At 29.2% G+C, this 20,293-nt stretch overlaps 2 protein-coding genes across 2 annotated transcripts; one reads left to right on the forward strand and one right to left on the reverse strand.

Moving 5' to 3' along the window:
• The first annotated feature begins 3,850 nt into the window (after positions 1-3,850).
• Positions 3,851-8,835, forward strand: LOC114399058 (mannan endo-1,4-beta-mannosidase 4-like). Its single transcript, XM_028361159.1, has 6 exons — positions 3,851-3,954; positions 4,781-5,151; positions 5,701-5,895; positions 7,460-7,582; positions 7,980-8,185; positions 8,291-8,835. Exons 2-6 carry the CDS (start codon positions 4,792-4,794, stop codon positions 8,637-8,639), a joined length of 1,233 nt encoding a protein of 410 aa, XP_028216960.1. The 5' UTR covers positions 3,851-3,954; positions 4,781-4,791; the 3' UTR covers positions 8,640-8,835.
• Positions 8,836-13,578: 4,743 nt separating this feature from the next.
• On the reverse strand, positions 13,579-19,272 carry LOC114399696 (glucose-1-phosphate adenylyltransferase large subunit 1-like). Its single transcript, XM_028361906.1, has 15 exons — positions 18,777-19,272; positions 18,184-18,306; positions 17,896-18,069; positions 17,556-17,648; positions 17,316-17,399; positions 17,176-17,231; positions 17,000-17,093; positions 16,785-16,897; positions 15,819-15,891; positions 15,571-15,651; positions 15,383-15,469; positions 15,193-15,297; positions 14,926-15,032; positions 14,535-14,595; positions 13,579-14,133 (listed from the first exon to the last, which is right to left on the reverse strand). Exons 1-15 carry the CDS (start codon positions 19,011-19,013, stop codon positions 14,032-14,034), a joined length of 1,590 nt encoding a protein of 529 aa, XP_028217707.1. The 5' UTR covers positions 19,014-19,272; the 3' UTR covers positions 13,579-14,031.
• Between the last annotated feature and the right edge of the window lie 1,021 nt (positions 19,273-20,293).

Raw genomic sequence — 20,293 nt, forward strand, 5'->3', positions numbered from 1 at the left:
GTTATATATCAAGCATGCATCTAAGTATAAAGTGTACTTTGATTCTTTAATTTCCTGCTACAATATTTCTGGATTAGCTTCTACATAAGTGTTGAGAAGTACAAACGCCCAAATAGAACAGGCCTACACCAAGCAACCCTAGTCAACCTAACTCGTGACCACTGCTCGTCCGTACACTTCACAGGCCACAAGGTAAAAGTTAATAACAAAAATATAATTATATAAAATTTAAATGTTATACAAAGATCATCAAAACAAAGATTAATTAAATGGTCAATATTATATATATATATTGTGAATATATGTATGTTTATATAGAAACTTATTTAAACCAAGTAACATTTCTCCTATATGTGGTAAGAAAATATAGATAATTAATAAGTTTTTCAGTATGCTGGGACCGTTTCTGGTTTGTTGATAGATGATTATTGAAACTGCTTTTGGAAATGACTTCTCCACATTATCTCTTAAGGATAACAACGGCTTTGTGTTTTTTTTTTTTTTTTTTTTAAATTTTGGGTGAAAAGGATAATAATAATGAATTAATGGTCGATGTTGTTAAATAGACCAATCAATGTTTGAGGAAAAGACATGTCGAACAGTATTTAAATAAATAGTTTTCCACAAATATCCTTCTTAATTTGCATAAAAAGCTGATATTGTGCACATTTAAATAAAAAATTATCACGTCATGTAGTTTTTTCTTGCTTCGCTTTTTTTTTCTTGGTGGGGGTGGGGGAAGAGCCTGAGAGGGGCAATAAATATTAAATGTACCTATCAATCAGTAAATAAAAAAAATATAAGAAAAAACACTCAAATTGGTACTCTGAAAATTTTAATAATAACACACATCCGTTTTTGTTTAAAAACTTACAAATTTGAAAATCTTTTTAGCTCTAGAATTTTAATTATTTAAAAAAAATTGAAGTGTTCCGTGTTTACTGCTAATATGATTAATAATTAATAATTTTAAAATTCATATGATTTTTTGTGTGTTTAAAGACTGTTAATCATATGTTAAATATATTTATTAACAAAATATTCATATATAATCAACAAATCTATGAATGAAATGAGGGAAAAAATTTCAATTTTCACAATTAAATTATTGCATCGACTTAATATTGGATTAATTTTAGTTATATGAGAAGCTTAGTGTCTACACTCATCGATCAACATTGTATTTTTTTTATCATCTAAACATTAAATCTATTAACGATGTAAAAGTTGTTTATATTGTTATTTAATCATGTATTCATATGCGTTTATAAAAAATGTCATATATAATAAGATTATTATTTTTTTAATAATTATTTTAACATTTAAATTAAATGTATTAAGAGGGTTTACATTGTTATCTAATAAAAATTGTCATATATTAAAGTTCTGTTAAATTATATAATAATCATTTTAAAAATCATATTTAACATAATTTTTAATGGTTCTAAGGTATAAATTTGTTTACATACAAAATACACAAATTAAAATTATTGTTTTAAAGTGGTTTCAATATATTAATTGACCATATAAAAAATAAATTTTATTTAAGAAATAATCGTTAAATAGTTTTACAACATATTTTTTAATCAATATGCACTCATTAGCATTATCTCCATTCATTACATCACCACTCACCAGGCTTATCTCCATTCTCTCGAACGTGTCCTTCTGTGGAGGATGTCTTCTAATTAGTTTCGTCCATTCCTTACAAGCCTATGAAGATGGGACCCAAAATAACCAGCTGGTTACAACCTGCATGCTATTGCTATGTTGTATTATTCTCTTCTCTCTGTTTTCTTTTCTTTCCCAAAGAAAATGGCATTTCAATTAAGGTGGTGGGCCGAACTTCCCCTCTTATCCGTCGAAACCGTTGTTTCCATACTGACTCAGACGCAATTAATTAGGGTTTACAAAAAGTGTTTATCTCTCACATTTGTTCTTATTTTTCCCATACAAAATATCAAATAATTTGACAAAGACGGAGAAATTAAAGAGATTCTTTTGTAATGGATATAAGGATAACTATTAAATGATGTATGATTATTCTGGATAGATATGCAAATAATTCTAATTTCTTTTTATCATATTCTATTTTTATATTACATCAATTATCATATTTATTTCTTTTTCCTCTCAAGAACGTACGTAGACACCCCATCTAGGCGTGAAAAATGTCATTTATTATATGAAAATACGTTAAGTTGATGAAACACTTCATGCTGAGTCACCAACCACACACACATATATATATACACAAGGTTAGGATACTCTTGTATTCTCTCTAATAATACTGTTTGCTGATTAAAACTATTGGAAAGCTAGCTCTGCCATGTATAAATTCAACTCTTAACTATTTTATGAAGTGGCCAATTAGGATAAACCGATAAAGCCTAGAATTTATCATGCATCATAGTTTAGGTTACATTATAATTTATTTTGATTCTGATCTTTATACTTCGACAGATTAGATTTTAACTCTATAATTTTAAAAGTTTTATTATGAAATATACCGAAATGTGTGTCCTACCGATCGAGTACAGCCATTTGAACCAATTGCATGAATGAAAACGTAGACATAATGCATGGCACTATAGCCACCAACACCAAAACAGAATAAGAAACTTGTAAAAATAAAGGTTACATTATTAGTTGGTGTCTCAATTATTTGAGAATTTTTAAGTAAAACTTTAAATTCATTATTTTTAATTGGGTACTTGATTATGTAATTTTTTTAATTGAGATTTTAGGATTTTTAAAATCATCATAAATGATCATTTTTCTGACAATTTCAGGCCACCACAAACTAATTCTAGAGACTTTTTTTTTAGTTTGGACCTGATACCTAATTTAAAAAAATTGGTTTAAGGACCTATTTAAAAATTTTAAAATAATTTAGGAATTAACTAATTAATTTAACAAAAGAAATATAAGGATTAAAAATTCACGTTTTGAAGTAAGAGGACCGAAATTAATATTGAAGTTAATTATAGGAATAAAAACATTTAAATAGAAAATAATAAAATATAGAATGTATTTGACAAGACATTTTAATTAGTTTTTAATTTTTTTATTAGTTGAAAAAAGTATTTTACTATTTGGTAGATGAATTTTTTTAATAACTTCTAAGATATTACTTAAAGTAATATTTTTTCAAATACTATCTTATAACCTTTTATATTTATTACCTTTTTATCTTTGAATATTTATTAGATTTTATTTTCTATTTAAGGTATTTTTTATTTTTAACCTTTGTTTTACATATGATATAGTTTTCTCATTTTTTCTTTTTTATTATATATGATATTGATAGTGATATATAAAAAAATTATGTAATTTTTTATTTTTTGGATATTTTATAAATAAAAAGATACAAGTATTTAAAATTAATTTACTACTAAAATTATAAATACTACACTATATTTTTATCAAAAAAACTAAATTAAAATTTATATAAAAACATTACATAATTATCTTCATGTCGCTTTATATTTTCAATTACTTTAATATATAATTTTACTAAAACACTTATAATTTAATAAAATAATTTTTTAGCTTTCAACTATTTTTCACCTATCAGTTAATATTTTAATTAATTAGTTTTTTCAAACACAACCTTTAGTAGTGTATTATCTCAATACACTCTTTGAAGCATGAACCGAATACAAGAATTTGGATAGAAGCCACGACACAAAATATAAAATTTTAAAGTGTTAACTCAAACTTAAAGCTTTTAAATAATGACAAATTTTAAAACTGTTACGATGCATATCTCAATTCTTAAGTATCGCTGTTGTACTGGTGCATCTTTATGACTATATAAAGCCTCAAAGAATCAGCTATTTCCCACAAACTCTTCCCCTTCCCCTTTCCAATAAAGCATATTCTCTTCTCTGCCGTCCAACCTAGTCGCTCTCTGTGTCTCTCTTTTTTTTGTTTATTATATCATTCTGTTTGGTACGACGCTCTCGTTAATTAGTTACTTTTTAATTTTATCGATCATACGTAGAATCGGCGGTCACTGTTTTTAGTGAATTTCACTGTCACTATTTTAATTAATTTGTTATTATTTACACATCACATCTTTATAACAAATTATACATGAGAGATAGAAAATTAAGATTTTTTTTTTTATAAATAAGATAAGATAGGCACAGGTGACAACACAAGTGGTCTGGTGTATCATGATTCTTGTATGTCGCGAGCTATATATATAGTGGTCCCGGTAAATAAAACGGGAAAATTTTATTTGGGTTTCTAAAATAAGAATAAGTCTGATGAAAGTTCCCCTTTTTTTAAATGTTTTTTTTTCTTGTTTAACCCAAATGACCATAATTAGATAAGGTTAAAAAGGTTCAAGTTTAATTTCAAACCAAAATTTATTTATTTATAATTCGCTATTAGCTAGGGTTTTTAACTTCAGGTAAAAATTCGAGATATATTTTATAAGTTTTATTCTTTGGTTTGTTATAAGACTAATAATTTATCTTGAATTTAGTCACACGAAAAAGATTCTTATTCCTCTCTAAATATTTAACCTTATGTTTATCAATTGATTTGGCTTTGTCACCTTAATTTAAAGATAGACAGCAGAGACAGAAAAATATTGAAAAAAAATGTAAAATAAAAAATATTGCGTAATAATATTACTCTTATGATTAGTTGATTAAAACATCATTACCATAAATATATTGAAACTGCCATGCATAGTTACTTATGCAAAATAGTATATATAGAAGGTATCGATCGTTGGTAGTGATATATTTTATGATGTTGTTCTCAGCACGAAGCGATATGGGTTGGAATGGACGTCTCAAAAACATGGTCATCGTGATTACTTTAATGGTGGCCTTGGTTGTTGTTCAACATGTGAAGTGTGGGGACTCAGCTCGCATATTGCTTCAGCATGGTGGCTTCGTTCAACGAAGTAGCACCAACTTCGTTCTGAATAACAAGCGTTTCTACTTCAACGGATTCAACGCGTACTGGTTAATGTACATGGCATCTGACCCATCCACAAGGCCCAAGGTCACTGCCGTTTTGCAACAAGCTTCCAACCATGGCTTAACTGTTGCTAGAACTTGGGCTTTCAGTGATGGAGGTTACAGAGCACTTCAGGTTTCTCCCGGTTCCTACGACGAGAAAGTATTCAGGGTACGTATTGCATCTTCAATTAATAATATTCTTTTTAATACAATCATGTCAAAGTTAATATATTCTCAAGAGTTATCATCAACCTATTCATATGAGTGATATTAGACTCAATTTTTTAAAACAAAGTCTTATATTTAAATTTTGTAAATAAAAAAATACAATTAGAGATAAGTCATCAACTAGTGATACTCCACCACAATGTCATAATATTATATGGTGATCTAAAAAAAATAATCTCAATGGCTACTTTTTTTCTAGAAAATTATTACATAATTTAACATTAATTATCATGATGTTATTTAATCTCTACACATGAGATACAGAATTGAATTTTATCATTCCTTTTATTCTAAATTGAAAAATCACGTGAAAATCAGTCATAATCATCGACATATAAAAAACATTAATCATGTAATAATTTATCGTAATAGAGCATCTATAAGAGCATGACAAGAACTTAACTTGTGTATATATTTGCTATTTATTAATTATACTTTACATGCTACGTGGTTTTTTTATTAATTGGTGATGAACTGCATGCATGCGTAGGGATTGGACTTTGTAGTATCAGAAGCGGGAAAATATGGGGTGCGTTTGATACTGAGCTTGGTGAACAACTGGAAAGATTTTGGTGGGAAAAATCAGTATGTGCAATGGGTAAAGGAACATGGACAGTACGTGAACAGCGAAGATGATTTCTTTTCACATCCTATTGCTAAGCAACACTACAAAAACCATATTAAGGTAAGCCAATGCTGCAACCAAACATGCACGAGCATAAGCAAAACAATGACTTCTTGTGGGGTACCTATGTTTGCGTGTAGTGTATGCCATTGCAAGATGACACTTTATTACCATTTTTTTAACTAAAAAAAACTATTAATCATATCATTAAATTTTATGTTCTCAGGAATTAACTCCACAAAAGTCTACATATTGAAAAAATTATTTGATATTTTATCACCTCACTTTATTTTAATGTATGATATATTATTTAAAATATAATATAAGTAAATAGTTATTATTTATTTATATATTAATAAATATTATTTAAATCATATATATATATATATATATATATATATATTAAGTGGTTCAACTCTTATATTAATAATATTTATTTTTGATAAAAAGTGTTATTTTACAAAAAAAAAATTACTTGATTTATTAGTCGATAATTTCTATTCTACATACACGCTCAAATTATTGCGTCCAAATTGGATCGATCAAATATTATTGTGCCATAAAAGTTAAATAGATATTAATGAAACGTCAGTTCAAGAAATATGCTATATGTGTTATGCGATTTATATATTCAAGTAAAGATACTTTGACCTTAACTTAAAATATTATTCTTTCGTTCTAAAATAAGTATTCTCTTATGTTATTTAATTTTACATTAAGAAAAGTTAATAAATACATAAAAAATAATAATTTTATAAAATTAAATTTATTAAATAAATAAAAGAAAATAATATTAATAGCACATTAAAAAATGAAAGTGAAACTTATTAGAAATATTAGTGGAAAAAAATAATTAATATATTATTAAATTTAAAAATTAATATAACACTTATTTTGGGATAGATTTTTTTTAAAAATATGACACATTCTGAAACGGATGAAATATATTTTTATTACACTTTCTGTCAAAATCAGTTAATATATATATATATATATATATATATATATATATATATATATATATATATATATATTCACTTACTTTTAAATATCTTTTGCCTCAATTTAAATGCTACTTTATTTAAAAATAAATATTTTTATTTTTAAATAATATTTTCTCTTAGTTATAATGAAATTTTGATTTTAATTTGCATATAAAATCAAATAAGTAAATTAATTCCACAGTTAAAATATTGTATTTTAATATTTTTGTAAAAAAATATTAGTTTATTAATTAATTTTACATCATAAAATTTGTCATGTGTTACGAAAATTCACGAATTCAAAATTAACCAATGAATTTCTAGCATAGTACATATGATAATAAAGAACTTATAATGTGCATGGTTAACCGCTCTTCATAAACTTTTGAACCAATTTTTTTGTATAAAACAAGATTCACCTGAATAATAGTATAGTATAATTAACAAGAGGTTGTTTTCATACATTACCAAAAAAAAAAAAAAGAGGTTCATTAATTAAGGCAAGTCCCTATCATAATTATTTTCATTACTACAACATCGATATTACCCTAAAAAAACATCGACATTATTTCTTTGACCAAATTTCATAAATTAAAAGGTTGGTAATTAATTTTCTCCGGCTCATAAATATATATGTGCAGGCTGTGCTGACAAGAAAAAACACAATAACTGGGGTGGCATATAAGGACGATCCTGCCATATTTGCGTGGGAACTTATGAATGAACCCCGTTCCCAACACGACAACTCCGGAAAAGTTATTCAGGTCCTTTCTCTCATACTAGCAGCTACTATTAGTTTATATATTACCAAAAACATTATATACATAACTGGCCTCACACACACACATACATATATATGTGATTGTTTTTGGCTTTCTTTCTTGAGAAATTGACAGCATTGCATATACAATTACCCTTGTGATCGATATATATTATTCCTTTCCTTGAATGTAAGATTCCCAAATGAAATAAGCCACCCAATTTTAGAAGAGCCAAATACAATATTATCGCTGAGATGTGGACATTGATTAATTTTTTGTGAGGAATATATATAAAAAATTAATTAATTAAACTTGGTTGTTAATTTTCCAAATATATATAGATAATTATATACAAATCATAATATTATTATTAATATATGTATTTTTTTTCTTTTTGCAGCAATGGGTGATTGAGATGGCTGCCTACGTCAAATCCATCGATAGCAATCATTTGCTGGAAATAGGACTCGAAGGGTTCTATGGTGAAACAATGCCAGAGAAAAAACAAATCAATCCAGGGTACCAACTTATTGGCACTGATTTCATTTCTAACAACCTAGTTCACCAAGTTGATTTTGCTACCATGCATCTCTACCCTGAACAATGGTACACGTTTATATACAATTATTTTCATTTAATTAAAAATATTAAGTAAAGTATATTCTAAGGCAAATTAAATTAAGTTATTATATGGCATGCATAAGGGTACAGGTTGCCAGGCTCAAACGAAGCTGCTCAGGTTGCATTTGTTGACAAATGGCTACAAACACACATTCAAGATGCCAAAAATGTTCTGGCGAAGCCTATTGTTGTTGGTGAGTTTGGCAAGTCTTTGAAGTCATATAGCGTGGTTGAAAGGGACAATTACTTGAGCAAAATGTATAATGCCATATACAGTAGTGCTAGTAGTGGGGGACCCTGTGCGGGTGGGCTTTTTTGGCAACTCATGGCTCAAGGAATGGATGGTTTTCGTGATGGTTATGAAGTTGTTTTCGAGGAGAGTCCTTCAACTACCAGAATTATAGATCAGCAATCCCACAAAATGTCAAGTATTGCTTAGTGAACAAGCATTAATGTCGCCTACCTAGCTCATGTAAATATATATGTAACAAACTTATAGTTTGTTTGGTTACTTATATATTCCTCCCATTACAAGCACTATTCATGGGAAAATACCGCGTGGTGTGAGCAAATTAATCAGATGCAATAATTATATATGGGTGCAATGATATATCAAGAAGACAATTTTTAAAGAAGATTACCGTGAGAAAAAAACTCATAAATTTAAGTTTTAAGATTTTAAATTAACCAACAAAATAAAATTCACTTATCTGATTTGTTTAATAATTTATTAGTGTAAATTTCCTTCATATTTACCTCTTAGTTGTTCAACACTTATATATATGTCTGAGGTAGCTAAACTAAGTTTTGATGTTTAATTAACTAGTAGTCAGTACGTGGTCAGGAAAAAAGCAAAATAGTGGTTGCAACTTGCAAGTGGGTGATACACTGCAATATTATATCACAAATGCATAGGGATCGAGGAATAATTATGGACCCGAAATAAATGGGAGATGGAGAGTGAATCCAGAAGATATCAAGGAAGGTGTCTGATGCTTTTTACTGAAAAAGTTTTCAGGGGGAAGATGATGCTGTTAAGGACTGTGATGGGTCCAAAAGTCCTAGACCTAATGGATTAAATTTTCATCCCATAGAAAAATGTTGGAGTATCATAAAGAATGTTGGTGTGTTGAATTAATTTTTACATGATTTTTGTGTCAAAGCGAATATCGTGAAAGGGACAAATGCATCATGTGGTGCTAATTTTAAAGGTCGATAGTCTAGTAAAAAATTGAAAATTATAGAAAAAATATTAGGTAGTTTTAATTTGAAGCATCACATGTTCATGATCCAAGTCAATTTCTTTTGTAATATATATTTATTTAAATTTTTTTAATTTTTTTTAAATTAATAGCACTTAATTACATGTTATATGAAAAATAATTGGAAGCATAATTATTCAAGAGGCTAATAATTTAGGTATAAATATACCTCATTCGTAAGTATGTACAAGATGTTGTAAGAAAAATTGTAAACAGATTTTGTAAAGTGATAAGATGGGTGGTGAATGAGAATTAAATTGCATTTATTGAGATAGGTATATAGTAGATAGGGTTTTCGTTAATGACGTAATCTTGATGCAAGAGCAGCAGGGAAACCAAATTTGTGATGTTAAAGGAGGATTTTCAAAAATATATCTTAGTTAGCCAAAATTTTCTAATGCAAATGATGGAGAAAATATACTTTTGTGATAAATGAAGTACTGGAGCAGAGCATCTATACACTATGCTTTGGTTTCTGTTTTGGTTAATGGAAGTTCCTCTTCAAAAATTAAAACGGAGAAAAAAGTCTTCACAAGTTGGTTGAAAAGGCAAAGGAGATGAATATGTGGTGGGGAGATAAAAAATATTGAGTCATCGCATCCACAATTTGCAATGACATTATTCTATTTTGTGATGCTACTAAACAAAATATTAAAGCAATAAAAGGAGAAAACCGTTACTTTAGCCCTTGAAATTAGAAGGCATTATCATATTAGTACTTGAAACTAATAAAATATCAAATAAATTTTTGAAAGTGCAAATCGACAATAGCGCATTAGTAAAAAAAAAGTGCAATTTAAGTGATATTATTAACATATGTTTATTGTTTTCAATTAGTTCGAGACTTAAAGGTTAACTTTAGTAAAAATTCGTTAATATGGATGCAGGTTGGTTCGAACTTTGAAGATATGATTGATTGTTTGAATTGTAAGAATGCAAGGAAACATTCAAGTATCTAGGGGCTCTAGAGGGTCTCAATCCTAAATATGTAGTAACATGGGAGCCAATGGTGGATACTAGATACTATGCGTACAAAATTATTTTTAACTTGGAATAATAATACATATATTTTCATTTGGAGGGAGGTTTGTCTTGTTAAATGTAGTGGTATTTAGTATACCTATATATGTGTTATTAATCTATAAAGCTTCAAAGAAAATTTTGTGGCTGATGGAAAAAATACAAGGGGACCTTTCATTGGGATAAGTGAAGAGGGCATGGATAAGTTGGGGAAAAATGCTAAAATAAGGATAAAGGAGATGTAGGGGTGAAAAATACACAATTAAGGAATGAATATAGGTTTATAAGAGAAATGATGGTTGTCTATTAATTAAGAGTTATGAAGCATATTTTGTTTAGTGCAAGGTACAAACATGAAAGCATTGGGACGTTTGTAATGGACAATCAAGAAATGGAAAAAAGTTGTTAGCATGGTCGAAAGAGATTCTGAAGCTCTTGGCCATAGAATCAGAGAATTGTACCCACAATCTAGACTAGAGTCAAAGTGGTTGGAAGAAAGATTTTTTTAAAGGAAATTATTAGTGGCTCCTTGTTGGCCCCTACAAATATGAGAAAATACCCCCATACCCCTCAGTGCAAACCTTCACCTTCTGTTTCCCAACGGTCCAGTCACCACCGTGCCACCACAAAGCCACCTCTGCAACTCCTTTGGACACCATTGTCGCTGAAATAACAACGGAAATACCATTATATTCAAATAGTATAACAAAATCATATTTTTATTTTTTTAACACCCCCTCTAGTGAACAATGAAAATATGATCTTGATGTATTGTTTCAATAGAGTCATATTTTGTTTTAATACAACAAAAATATAATTCCGTTCACAAATGCATAACATAATCATATTTTCATTATTTATTTTTTATTCGCATTCCCACTACATAACGGAAACATCACCCTGTTGTTTGTACAGAATCGTATTTAAGTGAAAAGGGCATTTGTAGAAGAAAAAAATAGGTTCCAACCCCTTGGTAGGGGTCATTAGCAATGGCAATGGAACCAAAGTAACTCCCTTTTTCAAAAAGTTGGAAAATGATGAAAATAAATTATTATGATATTACTTCATCGTCCCAAAATATTTGTTATTTTAGGTTGTTATACACATATCAAGAAAAAAAATAATTTTATAAAATTAATTTATTTATAAAATTTGTTATTTATTATTAATATTACAAGAGATATAAATGAAAAAAAAATTAATATTATATTAAAAACTAAAATAATAATTATTTTAGTATAATATTTTTCTCTTACACTATAATCATAATGAAACAAAGAGAGTACTGATATGAAAGAAGGATTTAACATATCAATTGCAAAATTTATTACCTACTTTTCTTTATTGTAGGGACAAGGTGACACATGACATTGCAATGGAATGGATATGGCTCATATGCGTATTATGTACAAAATGACATATCAGTTGTTGAACCAATCACAACATGTTTCAAGCGCCTCATCTCTATATTATCTATTATCTATTACTCGTAATAAATAAATAAAAAGCTTTTGAATGGTCACATATTAACATTAGGTGAGATTTTTTTCCTCCAAAACTTCTCTTTATTTCTAGCTTTTCTCTCTCTTTCTTTTTATCATTTTTTATCTTTCATATTTATACTTATAAATTACAAGAAAAAAAACTTTATCATTCTATTAGTCAAAATTATTTATTATTATTATATTATTACAGTATTTTATAGTTTTTACTGCAATATTTTGTATTATTTATGTACTATATTAAATATTTATTTTTATATAATATTATATTATAATTTTCATTTTTTAAATAATATGAATTAGTGATTTATTAATCTATTATATTTTTCCCAGGACACGTCACTCTCCCTATTTTTGTCCTCTAATTTTTTTTCTAGCTTTTTTCTTTCTTTCTATCTTTTTTCCTCTTTCATATTCATACACAAATTTTCTTTACCATTCTACTAGCCAAAAACTCTATTATTATTAAATAATATATTTATAATTTATCATATTGTTATAATATTCTATTATTTATGTAATATATTACATATTTCTTTTGTGTATAATATATTATGATTTTTTTATTTTTTAAATAATATGAATCAATAATTCATAATATATAATTTTATTGGTTCATCAACATATATGTTTGATTATTTTATTCTTTTACTCGTAAATGTCATTGTTTTAAAAATCATGTTATCAATTTTTATATGATTTATCTTCATATTTAAGTTAAAAAGTACAAGTTTAAACTATTTGAATTAATTTTATTTTTTTTATCATTGATAAAAATCATGTTCATATTTAGAATATAGATTCTTAGGACCTTCTTGTTTCACACTTATTTTGTCAAAAAAAAATAAGTACAACAAATAAAGCATTGTCGGGTCGGAACTTATATCTCATCCGTATAAAATATGATTTATCAATTACTACTTTATTCGTGTTAAATAAGACAATAAAATAATTATACGTACGTAAATTTTGAGTTCTTTTTACACTTATTTTCATGTTATTCGTTGCACACTTAACAAGAAACATGCTAAAATAATATATACAACATCTGTTAAAAGTTTATATCACATCACATACTGACATGCAAAATATGATTTATCAATAACACTTTATACATGTATAAAAAAAAGAATTAGATAGTGCTTAAAATGAAAAACATACATTTTAAAATTAAAAGATTAAAAGCGGACAAAATTCAATGACAAAAAATAGAAGACAAATATGAGCTAAGATAAAAATAAATAAAAATATATGAATGACCATCTAAGAAGATTATTGAAAATTAAAATCAAAGATGACAAGTTAAATTGTTATGGAAAAAAATGTTAATATAACTTTATTTTTATTCAGCAAAGAATGAAAGAACATCGAGAAAATATATTTTAGGTTGTTTTTAACAACAAAAAATTTCTATTGCAGATTGCAATTGAAACTATTAGAACATACAATAATAACAAAACGACTAGCCATAAATCAACAAATTAACATAAAATCAAAAGACAACAATCTAGATTAGAAAATTGATAAGAAACAAATGGACTTTACATAGCTTACTTTTAAAATAAATTTAAATTTAAAGAATTAGATTAGCTGGTGTGGATATCTTCTCTTTGATTATAATTCATGTCCCATGAGTCATGATTCTTGAACAACAGAACATACCTAACACTTTCACGTGTAACCCACAATTTATTATTGAGATTGATGGCTATATTTCTCTTATTCCAAAAGTAATATTCAATCTTGCAAATAATCTCAACTATTTTTTTTTTTTTACTATTTTGGCTTATAAAAGCGATACAAATAATAAAGCTATGAAAAGAACTTGATTGCCCGCATAATTTTGTTGCTCTCTCAATTGAATGAGCCAACAAAAAATGTTGTGCCAAATGAATGTGTACGTTCTTGATTGATTCCCATGATTGAAGATTCAAAAATTGATACTTGAGCCCTTACTTCCAAGACCGTAAAATTTTATTCTGTGCGAAAATTTGAAGCCTGTATATATCCTCCGATGTTGTATTTTGCCACCACCTTGCACCAGTCATTAAATGATTGTACCATTGCTTATTACAGACTCTTTTAACACCACCGTGATTCCAGATCGAATATAAAACCCCTCTGATGGTCTATCTGCTTCCTGCACATTCTGCATCCCAAGTACAAATGTCACTTAAATCTAATCAAAATACAACGTTTAAAATGTTCTGAATGAATATGTCAAACATTTTATAGTTAATTTTAAATACACTCCATAGTAATTGATATGTTTAAAATGTTTAAGGCCTAACTTTGGTTTATTATTTGTCAATGAGTTTTTTTACATGGAAGAGCAATAATTATCAAAAGAACAGCTATGTATCTCTACTAATCTTGGTGTGACACAAATCTTCTCATTTATTAAAAAAATCACAACTAACATCTCATTTGCCAATTGAACAAAGAAACCATTTGCCCCCAATTTTGAAAACGAGAAGTGTAGTAGGAACAAGAAATAACTTCCAAAAGAAAAATGGTTGGAGAAACTTCTACAACCAAGTTATTACTTACGTCTTTGTTTGCAATAATTACATTGTTTCCAATTCTTGCGTTTTTGTCAATTATACAATTCCTGCATACAATTCTTACATTAGCACAGGAGTCATAAAAAATAGACTAGCATGCAGTAATCATAAAAAAAAACCTAACAGGAGAGATGGAAACAGTTGTAAAACTCCACATAGATATATGGTATGAATATCCTTCTTATTATACTTCTATTTTAGAAGAATAATTGTTTGTTGCTTTCAACTTTTCATCATTTTATGTCCATATGTGTAAACACGTGTTGAAGGCATGTCAATCTAAAGACTAGTAAAATTCAACACCATGTAAATTTGTTCATGCATTAAGCTGTATAATGTGAAAATATGACAGCATTTTCAATTTTCAGAATTCTTACACAATTTTGGTATTTTTCCCAATGCCTATTGGAACATTTCCCGCTGCTAAAAGAGAAGCTATTTCAGCCTCAGTTTGGTAATAGTCAGCACCCATTATCATGGTATCCTGTGAAGTAATTGTCATTAAGTATGACTAATATGGCTTCATTTCAGGTTAAGAGAAGCTGAACAGAAAACATTCATTCCCATACATTTGACAGAATAAAGGAAGGGAAATATGATGAGAACTTAGGACAAGATAACACTTAGCTCCTGATAAAGGTTACCTTTAGCTGCACTCCAGAATCAAGTCTTGATCGGATTCCCACAATGGAATGTTCAACTGTGCACTCTTTTAAAAAGCAACCATCTGAAATTAAAGAGTTAATTACCTACAATTGAAGTTATTGCACAGTTTCATTAGGCTCTGTCAGAATCACAAATTTTAGTTATATGGACTAATTTTAACAGTTTTACCTCACACTTCTCCATTTTAGTTGGTGGTAGGAACCGAGGACATGTAAAAATAGGCTTGGACTGGTCATACAACTGAAACTTGGGCCGCTTCAACATGGAAGAACAATAAATTGCAGCTTGTGTAAACTCAGTGGATTCGGTTTTCTGACTGAGACCTATAACTTTTAAATAGTACGTAAAAGACCTACCTGGTCCATAAGAGCCAAGTTTGCATCAAAGAAAGATTTTATAGTCCCAATATCTTCCCAATAACCATTGAAAAGACATGCCTGCGATGAAATACAAAGACCAATCTTGATTATTTACAATGAAAATAGAATATAATAGTTCAATGCATTCATCAAAAACTATATTGACAGATGAATATTTGACAATGCAAAATCCTTCCGCTCGAATAATTTGTATAACTTGAGTAGTTTTCACTTTGAGCAATTACCTGGACATTAAAATCTTTTGCAGCCATGGGAATGACCTCAGATCCAAAATCATTTGCGTTAGGATAACAACCCCTGCGAATTTGTCATCAAAGAAGAATGAAAATCACACCATATTTAATTGTTTATTTGAGTTTTAAAAAAATCCTATGTTAATCCAAAGCTTTCTATAATTGAGAGTGTAACTCATGAAACGATGAAAATCCAACCAATCGTAAAAGTATCGACCACAAGTTAATTATTCAGTTTAAGTTTGTCTTGCATAGGCCTAATGCCAGTGTTGGATCCAGGTAAGGTAACCAACCTTCCCTAGTAGAATAAGACTTGGTTATTTTTTTGTTCTTAATTTTAATCGGAGTCTCTCACTTTCTCTTGGGAGCAACAAGTGGTAACTAAGAATTCATGCTTTGAACATCACATTCACTTCATTTCATGGTATCTCATAAAAGAGGAAAAATTATGTGCAGTTTCCAGATGTTGCCTATATAGATTAGGAAAATTTAGTTAACTCAGTAGTGGTAGTAACATAATTGACCAACTAATTTAAGGAGGGAAATGTTGGACTGCCTCCTTGCCTTGCTTATTACCTCTGGACTTTTGAAACTTCCAAGTTTCTGTTATCTTATTTACAACCTCTACATTTTCGCTGCCATAATATGACAGGATCAGGTTGTTGAAGCATTTATTCAGAATGCTTCAAGTTTTCTTTTTCCTCTATCAGATACCAGATAAAAGAGATTCATGGAACTTCATACATATGACCAACATCAGAACACATTCTGTATATTTGTGTGCTGATGCAAAATAGATCATATCACCTTCATCAGTTATTGCACAGAGGGAAGGGCACAGTTACTTCACTACCTTCATATAATCACCTCCTACTACAAAAACTGATTGTTCTACTAAAAATGGGAGAATAAGAACCAACACGGAAAATACAAAGCGCAAAAAAGTGAATTAATCACCTGAGAACTTTTAGCAGAACATCTATTTTGAACACATATATACCCATTGATGCAATGTATGGAAATTTCCTTGCTTCTTGAGCTGATAGTCCAAAAATACTTGTATCTACATGCTATGAGAACAAGTACTTCAATCAGAAACAGGTGATTTCAGATTGATAACTGTAGTAGATTATCACTCAATCTTTTTAAGAGAAAATTGGAAAAGGAACAACCATAGATCTTAACAATTCGCCCTTGGGTTTTTCAAGGAACTGGCATATCTGTCCTCTTTCATCAACCTTCACTAATCCAAAATCAGAAGCCCGACTACAGGTCAAAAGGAAGAAAACATAAATACTTCAGAAACAAAATATGTATAATGGAATAGAGGAAACTGTACATAGAATACCTGCCATCCACTGGGAGACAAGATACTGATATATCAGCACATGAATTAATGTGCTTCTGCAGGCATTAGATCAGTTCACGTGTGAAATATTCACAGTAAGTGAATTGGAAAAAAACAACAAATTAACAGCTAATACCAACCTGCACAATTTCCATGTAATCCATTCGATATAGCTGATCACCACACAATATCAGAATGTTTTCTATATTTTTATGATCAGCATCCTATTCAAGTCCCAAAAACACCGATCAGTTTTGCAAATGTAAGAATGACATAAATCCTTCTTAAACACTTACAATTCGGGTAATCCATAGCTTGTTGACAAATGGACTATTCTTCCAAATACAATTATATGAACAGGATAAGGAATTATATAATACCTCAAACAACCAAAGAAATTGTCTTACAGCATCCGCTGTACCCTGAAACCACTTCTTTCCTGATTCCCCAGGTGTCTGAGTTGCTGCTAATACCTATCATAACCAACTTTTAGTTAAGAATATAGTTTATGCATTGACCGTGTAAAGCAGATTTATACTTGTATCATTATCCAATCACATAACTTCCATACAAGTCATACCTAACATAATTTATGATCAGTTGACAATGTAACAGTGCATAGAAATCAAACTTTTAAGTTTGTGTATACCATGTCAATAAGTGAGACACAACTTGAAAGGTAGGTAAAATATAATAAAAATAATATATAAGACTGAGTACCTCAACAAAACCACCTCCAAAGTTAATGCAACCTCCCCAATTATATGTTCGAGCAATGTGGCGATTTAGGGACTGAGAATTAAATTGTGTAAGGACGTAGATTTTGTTAATTCCACTGTTAATACAATTACTCATTGGTATGTCCACCAGCCTATAGCATCCTCCAAATGGAACCTGAGCATCACATAACATGCAGAACATAAAAAGACACACACAAATGAATGAACTTAAGCCTAGGCCTGGAATAACATAAAAGATACACACAGATTAGCGAAGTTAATAACTTACAGCAGGTTTAGCCCTTCTTTGAGTGAGGGGGAATAGACGAGTTCCAGCTCCACCACCTAATATGATCGATGCAACAGTCTTTGGGTTGGCTTCTCTTCCTGTAAGTATTGGTGATTGAAGGGCCTGAAATGCAATTTTATCTAGGTAAATTCATATTCAAGTCCTCATATATCCTGATTAAAAAGAATAGAACAAATTACACTCACATAGTTTAACAAAATTTCCCTCATCCCTCCGTTTTTTTTACCTACACATATATCCTTCCTGTTAATACAGACCTCTCCTAATTTCTTATGTGATTATGTAGATCGAGTAATTTCAAATAAGGGAGGGGTATTTAAATTTCATTAAACCTGTGAGTGTAATGTGTCCAAAAGAATATAACTTAATTATGATAGCTCTCCATGACTATGAATACTTTTTGTACTTAAGAAACCAGGTAAAAACGAAGTCAATAATCAGTAATCAAGTTCAAAGTCAAGATTAGGATAAACAAGTCCAAGGCTTTCAATGGAGCAGAAACTGTTCATGGAAACATGAAGTATTAACACAAACTAAGACATCATTCGGGAAGCAAAATGAAAGTAAGTTACCATAAAATCATTTGCAACATCTGCAAGAGTAGAAGTAGCCAAAAATCTTCTGGTTGTATTTCTCTGTGTAACACTAAAATATTTTCCTAGACGAAAACCAGATGCTACATTCTTTGAATGAAGCAAGTTCACTCTGCTACCAGTGAAAGAGGAAGGCAGATTCCTGTCACGGTGGAAGGATGGCTTCTTTGAACCCAGGGACATGAAAAATCCTTGTAGCTCACTTGCCACCATCATTTCTAAATTGCTATACACTATGACAACCGTCTTATTTGATTCTTCCCTCAAGCGGTTGAGCAATCAGATTATTATTTGAAGCCAAAGTTTAATACCACTAGACAGAACTAATTCGGCTAGATTATCTAAAATATTAAAAAAAAATTGAAAGGAATGTGTTTAAATGGAAATAGAAATGGGCCAAAATGCATACATCTTTAATAATGAATGTGTATAAATGGAAATAGAAATGTCATAAGACCCTTCTGTTTAAGTAATGTACAAGTACAAGGGAAGGGGGGGGGGGAATTAAAGCAGCAGCATATATGTCTTGTTGGGTATCATATCATGTTGTTTTATGAAATATTTAAAAAAGAATTAAAGGAAGGTGGGTTTCCCTCGAGGTAGAGCAAGGAATGGCTTAATAGTTAATAGCTTCAAACCAACATGGAAACCCACCAACACTTTTTCTTCTTCTTTTCATTCGGATCAGAAAATCCCTTACACAACACAAACCGAGCTATAAGTTTCTAAAGATTCTCAAGTAGCTTATACCACACTAAAAGCTAAAACCGCATCCTTATTAGTCCCAAATGCACACTTTTTATGTCAGATCATGTACGCTGTTTCCCTCCTCTTTTAAGGTTTTGGTCTAATCAATTTAACCGTTAATTAAGGCAAATGCTTAATCAATCAAATAGAAATTTACGACTTTCTTTTATCATCGTCATCGTGATAATATTAATAAGATAAATGATAACTAATATTTGCAGCACATTATTAGGGAATCAAAAGAAAAAATATTTATAGTGGATTATTCTTGATTTTTCTTACACTTTCCTATAATTTTTAGAATAAACATATTTTTTTTAATTTCTTAACATGTCCTAATGATACTTGTTAGGAAGACCCTATTAATAATCTGTTCTCTTCTTCCAGGAATCGAATTTCTCACTAGCTAGCTGGCTAGAGAAAGATTACAGCAAGATGCATTGCAATGATGACACCAACTTGTTGATCGTTAACTTAAAGTGTCATTACTGAAACAAAAAACAAAAAATAAAACAAATTATAAATTATAATGTGCATTCTGCCTATTTCTAATTTTGCTTCGATTATCAGTTCAAATGACCCAACAAAAATCGAGAAAGTAGATTCAATTTGAACCCCATCGTCGCTTTCTTAAGTCTGTCCACCAAAGAGTGAGAGCATATTTAGCAGGATTGCAGGTCTTTACGTGATACGTCATTTTAAAAATAATAACTAGTATATAACATGTCAACACGATGCATGGAATGTAT

Source organism: Glycine soja, chromosome 19 (genome assembly GCF_004193775.1).
Source record: "Glycine soja cultivar W05 chromosome 19, ASM419377v2, whole genome shotgun sequence".
In the NCBI taxonomy this organism is placed as follows: Eukaryota; Viridiplantae; Streptophyta; class Magnoliopsida; order Fabales; family Fabaceae; genus Glycine; species Glycine soja.

What these genes read in the sequence shown, in the direction of transcription:
- LOC114399696 (XM_028361906.1), bottom strand. Translation starts at nt 19,013, where the DNA reads ATGATGGTGGCAAGTGAGCTACAAGGATTTTTCATGTCCCTGGGTTCA. An exon ending in GCGAATTGTTAAGATCTATG is followed by an intron (nt 16,898 to 16,999) that starts GTTGTTCCTTTT and finishes TTGTTCTCATAG; the next exon opens with CATGTAGATACAAGTATTTT. An exon ending in GTTCTGCTAAAAGTTCTCAG is followed by an intron (nt 15,892 to 16,784) that starts GTGATTAATTCA and finishes ACAAATTCGCAG; the next exon opens with GGGTTGTTATCCTAACGCAA.
- LOC114399058 (XM_028361159.1), top strand. Translation starts at nt 4,792, where the DNA reads ATGGGTTGGAATGGACGTCTCAAAAACATGGTCATCGTGATTACTTTA. An exon ending in ACTACAAAAACCATATTAAG is followed by an intron (nt 5,896 to 7,459) that starts GTAAGCCAATGC and finishes ATATATGTGCAG; the next exon opens with GCTGTGCTGACAAGAAAAAA. An exon ending in ACTCCGGAAAAGTTATTCAG is followed by an intron (nt 7,583 to 7,979) that starts GTCCTTTCTCTC and finishes TTCTTTTTGCAG; the next exon opens with CAATGGGTGATTGAGATGGC.